Source organism: Pelophylax lessonae (genome assembly GCF_965119305.1).
Source record: "Pelophylax lessonae genome assembly, chromosome: 4".
Classification (NCBI taxonomy): Eukaryota; Metazoa; Chordata; class Amphibia; order Anura; family Ranidae; genus Pelophylax; species Pelophylax lessonae.
The window spans coordinates 221,559,679-221,565,491 of record NC_138771.1 but is presented as its reverse complement, the minus strand read 5'-3'; the positions used below and the strand labels follow the sequence as shown (position 1 = coordinate 221,565,491).

Genomic DNA, 5,813 nt, shown 5'->3' with positions numbered 1-5,813 from the left:
CCTGGCATCAATTGTATATTTATTTTCACCTATATCTCAGGTTCCCAATAAAGATAAATGGAATGATACGTTGAAGGAATCAGCCTAGCACTTGTATTTCCTCGGGAAAACCAATCCACAAACATAAACTTCCCCATGTATTAATAACCACAATTAACTGTTTATTTTCACGTGCAAGAATAAAACTCATACATATGTTTAAACGCTCTATCAATATAGAAGTTACTCTGCACCCCAAATAACAGTAAAAAAAAAAAAAAAAAATAGGATGGCATCGGATAAACACAACAGATATAAACTTTTATGTATGTATATATTTACAATAAATATAATTAATAAATTGGCGCAGCATTCCTTAAAGGATAATACATATCCAAATAAATACGTCAAATATACAGAATGTATCTGTTCAACTCTGCAAAGCTGTGATGACAGCAATATAGAACCTTTACAAAACACACCAAAAAAAAGTTCAAGAATAAACCGCTGAAGAAATAGTTAGAGCATAATACTCAAATAATATTAGGTGCATGCAAAATGTTGGTAGGAACCAACCATCCCCAGGACAGCAACCAAGACATTGTAAACGTTTTATTCCAAAGCACATTGGACGGGGGAAGTTATGGAAAGGGGGGGGGGGGCAGAAAAGTCCTCATTAGGATGGCCTGTTACTCAGTAAGGTGACTATAGAACCTCTGTTAAAGTATAATTGACTTCAGCCCATGTAAACATCTATTTTCACACATTTCAGTACAGTTTTCCAGAACAGAACCTGTAGGACAGTTGTCCCCAACCTTTAATCCCCCCAACAGGTCACAGTTTTAGAATTGCCCCCTAGATGAAGAATCTGTCAAAAATAGCAAGCCATTAACAATGCTTTTAAGCACCTGTGCAAGGTGGAAAACAAATCCTGAAAATATGACCTGTTGGGGGGACTTGGGACTGCGGTTGGGAACTAGTGCTCTAGGAGGATAAAGCTGCTTGAAGAACCCCTATATTCCCATTACCCTTTTTGGCTGTAAGCTGGTGCTGCTGTATAAGGGGGTTGTTGGCAAATGATTACCCCCTCCCCATAGAGGCAGCCCCTTCACTGCCCCTGGACCAACCTCAGATCCAAGATGTCCACTCCAGAGGAGTCTCTCGTGGTTTTTAAATATTTTTTCTTCTTTAAGGGAATGTGCATTGAAAATGTTTAGTGAGATGGGCGTAAAGGTGTCCACAGGTAAGTGTCAGTAAATGCCTTTTTGCAGGCTGGGGCTCTGGTCCCTGGAAGGATTTGCCAACTCCTCCTGCCCAGCTGGACTTGACCCAGGGGCCCCTCCAGTGCTGTTATCGTGCAGTTTGCGCACATGTTTCTTCAGGTCGAAGTTCCTGCAGAATCCTTTGCCGCAGGTGGGGCAGGTGAAGGGTTTCTTGTCGTTGTGGGTGTGCATGTGGAAGGTCAGGTTGTAGATCTGATGAAATGCCTTGTTACAGATATTGCACTTGAACTGCTTCTCCCCGCTGTGAGTGAGCTTGTGGTTCTTGTAATTACCTGCAATGAACACAAGCACTTATCAGCAGCTGCACAACTCAAGTGATCATTTTCCAATTCTGAACCTGCTTATTTTCCCCTTCATCCTAATTTCCTAAAATTGTTACTTAAAGAGCAGCATCACATCCAAATGTCAGGAGTACAGATGAGGTAGGGAGATGACAGTACACAGGCTGCAATGACTGAGGATAATGGAAATGTCAGTGGAAATTCTGATAAACTGTACCTTTTTGGTGGAAGCCCTTGCCACAAAATTCACAGACGAAAGGCTTGTATCCTGCATGGATCCTCGTGTGCGTGTTCAGCGTGGAGCTTCTGTTGAAAGCTTTGCCGCACTGGTTACACTTATGTGGCTTCTCCTGTGCGGGTTCAAATACAAGTAGGACAATTCAAATCAGTGCTACATATTACAAGAAAAAATACAAGTAGGACAATTCAAATCAGTGCTACATATTATAAGAAAAAATACAAGTAGGACAATTCAAATCAGTGCTACATATTACAAGAAAAAATACAAGTAGGACTATTCAAATCAGTGCTACATATTACAAAAAATGTAAATAGTACAACTACCCCGTGTATCTGGTTATGATCACATTACGCTTCTTTTTTATTACATCAACTGTTCTCGACATATTTTATTTTGAATCTAATCTGCTCTCTAATATAGGTGTATATATATAGCTATATATAGCATATATAGCTTTATTCCCTTCTATCTTTTTTTTTTTTTAATGCGTTTTAAATCCCCTCTATATATTTTATTTTATATCTCATCTCTCTGCCCTATTTTTTTGTCTTCTTTCTATCCCGTGTTCTGTTTATATCTTTTATATCCCTATTATCTGTTTTCTATATTATTGCTATATCTATCTGTCCTATATGTTATATCTTTCTTTTTTATCTCACACACACATATATATATATATATATATATATATATATATATATATATATATATATATATATATATATATATATATATATATATATATATATTGTATCTCTGTTCTCTATATATGTTTGTTTTCTATCCTTAGTTCCCTTTTACATACATTTAACTGTTTGTCCAATGTGTTCGTCCTTTCTTTTTCCTTCTCCTCTATTTCTATCCTTCCTTAGTTGTCCTCTCTTTCTATCTTTCTCTAGTTGTCTTCTAGTTCGGTCCTTCTCTAGTTGTCCTCTCTTTCTACCTTTCTCTAGTTATTATCTATGTTGTCTATCTTTAGTTGTCCTCTCTTTCTATTTGTCTATAGTTTCATCTCTTTCTATCTTTCTCTAGTTGTCCTCCTTTTATATTTCTCTAGTTGTCCTCTATTTCTCTCTTTCTTTAATTCTCCTCTCTCTTTCTCTAGTTCTCCTCTCTCTATCTTTCTCTAGTAGTCCTCTCTTTCTCTAGTTTCATCTTTTTCTATCTTTATTTAATTATCAACTATTTATATTTCTCTTTAGTTGTCCTCTCTATCTTTTTCTAGTTGTCCTCTCTATCTCTAGTTTTCTTCTCTTTCTATTTTTCTCTAGTTGTTCTCTCTTTCATTCTTTCTTTCTCTAGCTGTCATCTATGTTTATCTTCCCTGTCACCTATTTCTGTATTTCTCTATTCCTCCTCTCTTTCTATCTTTCTCTAGTTGTCATCCATTCTATCTTTCTCTAGTTATCATCCCTTTTTTCTTTATCTAGTTTTCATCCATTTTTTTTCTTTCTCTAGTTGTCCTCTCTTTCTATGCCTCTAGTTGTCATCTATTTCTATCTTTCTAGTTTTCCTCTGTATCTTTATCTAGCGGTCCTCTCATTCTATTTTTCTCTAGCTGTCCTCTCTTTTATTATTTCTTTCTCTAGTTGTCATATATTTTTATCTTCCACATGGTTGTCTTCTCTTTCTATCTTTACCTAACTGTCCTCTCTTTCTGTCTTTCTCTGGTTGCCCTCTGGTTCTATTTTTTCTCTAGTTGTCCTCTCCTTCTATGTTTCTCTAGTTGTCCTCTCTGTCTATCTTTCTTTAGTTGTCCTCTCCTTCTATTTTTCTCTAGTTTTCCTCTCTTTTATTCTTTCTTTCTCAAGTTGTCATCTATTTTTATCTTCCCCATGATTGTCTTCTCTTTCTATCGTTATCTAGCTGTCCTCTCTGTCTTTATCTAGTTGTCCTCTCTTTCTAGCTTTATCTAGTTGTCCTCTCTTTCTAGCTTTTTCTAGTTGCCCTCTCTTTCTAGCTTTTTCTAGTTGCCCTCTCTTTCTAGCTTTTTCTAGTTGTCCTCTCTTTCTAGCTTTATCTAGTTGTCCTCTCTGTCTATCTTTCTTTAGTGGTCCTCTCCTTCTATTTTTCACTAGTTGTCCTCTCTTTTATTCTTTCTTTCTCAAGTTGTCATCTATTTTTTTATCTTCCCCATGATTGTCTTATCTTTCTATCTTTATCTAGCTGTCCTCTCTATCTTTATCTAGTTGTCTTCTCTTTCTATCTTTCTCTAGTTGTCCTCTCGTTCTATGTTTCTCTGGTTGCCCTCTCTGTCTGTCTTTCTTTAGTTGTCCTCTCTACTTTTCTCTAGTTGTCCTCTCTTTCATTCTTTCTTTCTCAAGTTGTCATCTATTTTAATCTTCCCCAAGGTTGTCTAATTTTTCTACCTTTATCTAGTTGTCCTCTCTTTCCCTAGCTGTCCTCTATTTTCTTTCTTCCTAACACACTTTCCCCAGCTCTTCCCAGTTACCTGTGTATGGATGATCTTGTGGCGGCACAGCGTACTAGCTTGGCGAAACCCCTTTCCGCAGATTTTGCAGACGAACGGCCTTGCCCCGGTGTGTACCGGCATATGTCGGGTTAAGTTGTAGTGAGCATTGAACACCTTGAATAGGAAATAAAAAAGGAACAGGTATAAGGCAGGATCAGGGCGATGGGAGAACACGGACGATGGGACGGTCACCACTCATCTGCACTTGCCTTTCCGCAAACTTCGCAGGTGAAAACTTTTGGCTTGCTGCTTGGGGAAGAGCTGGCGTACTTGGCGGCCGATTTAAAGGCGATCTTATCGGAGAGAGAGTGTGCGCTCTCCTTCATGTAGTGCTGAAACTGGGCTGGAGACAGATCCTTGAAGGAGACCCCCGATGAGTACTTGTCCACAGACGGGACCACCAGCTTGTTCCTCTCTGCCAGGTAGGACTTAGGAGACTGGTGCAGCTGGGAGCCCAGGAAATAGGAGGCGACAGGGTGGATGTTTATACTGGCAGCGGGGTGGCAGGGGGCATCGCCTCTGTTGAAGTAGCACAGAGCTGCCCCCATGGCATGGAAGGAAGAGTGATTGACCACTCGAGGCCGGACCAGTTTGTACTGGGGAAGGGGGAAGGCATCTCGGGGAAAATCCCCTTTTAAAGTCACAGCACAATTTAGCAGCTCATTGCAGCTGAAGGAGGATGAGGAGTCTTGGTGGCTCTTCCTCAGTTCAGCACCAGTGATGCCAAGCTTGGGACAATGGTCATAGGTGACAGGTACAAAGGGGATCATGCAAGGCATGGAGGACGAGCTGACATGGAGTGCTTGCTTCTGCTCCCCCTTGTGCATTGAGTTCTGCAGTAAACTGGGTACAGGCAGACATTTGGGCTCTGGAGTCCTTGACATTATCCTCTCAATGGAAAAAGCCAGCGGCTTGGAAGTGCTGATCATGTTGACTCTGCTGGATAGATGTTCTCTGGTTAGGATTTTAGGAGCTCTGTGCTGTATACTATTGTCCATGTCTTGGCTTGCTGAAGGAGATGTCTTCTTCTCAAGACGCCACCTTCCCTTCTTGTCAGTGATTCGTAGGGAGTGGGGCAGTCATTATCATCATCGTCCTCCTCATCATCATCATCATGGTGCTGTACAATCCAACCACAAGCAGCCCAGTGGACAGGTGCCAATCCATTCCAGATTACATGGAGCAGCAATGACACCCGAGCAATCACTACTTATTCTAGCAGGCCTGCTCAATGGGATGTGTTGTGTCAATAACGCAGTAAAGATCTCGCCAATCGTTAACTTCCAAGAGGAGAAGGTAAACTAGATAATTGCTCAATTCGTTTCCAGCAGTCAACAGAAAAAGTTTTCCTTTTTTTTTTTTTAAAAGGGGGGAGCATAGGCTACTTTTATTGGCGATTAGTAGTCACCCGCCCAGAGAAGGGAGGGGGAGTCTTGCTTCCTTTCTGCTCAATCTGTTCCTCACACTCAAGAGCCAGCGCTGATCTCAGATCAATGTTCCTCCTTGCTTTGCCATGACATCATCCACAAAGCACAGGGAGAAATCAGGGAAAGGTA

General features: G+C 40.3%; 1 protein-coding gene across 1 annotated transcript; it reads right to left on the bottom strand.

Annotated features, from left to right (window-relative positions):
• Positions 1–272: 272 nt before the first annotated feature.
• Positions 273–5,610, bottom strand: FEZF1 (FEZ family zinc finger 1). Its single transcript, XM_082255422.1, has 4 exons — positions 4,467–5,610; positions 4,237–4,371; positions 1,761–1,893; positions 273–1,534 (listed from the first exon to the last, which is right to left on the bottom strand). Exons 1-4 carry the CDS (start codon positions 5,253–5,255, stop codon positions 1,230–1,232), a joined length of 1,362 nt encoding a protein of 453 aa, XP_082111548.1. The 5' UTR covers positions 5,256–5,610; the 3' UTR covers positions 273–1,229.
• Between the last annotated feature and the right edge of the window lie 203 nt (positions 5,611–5,813).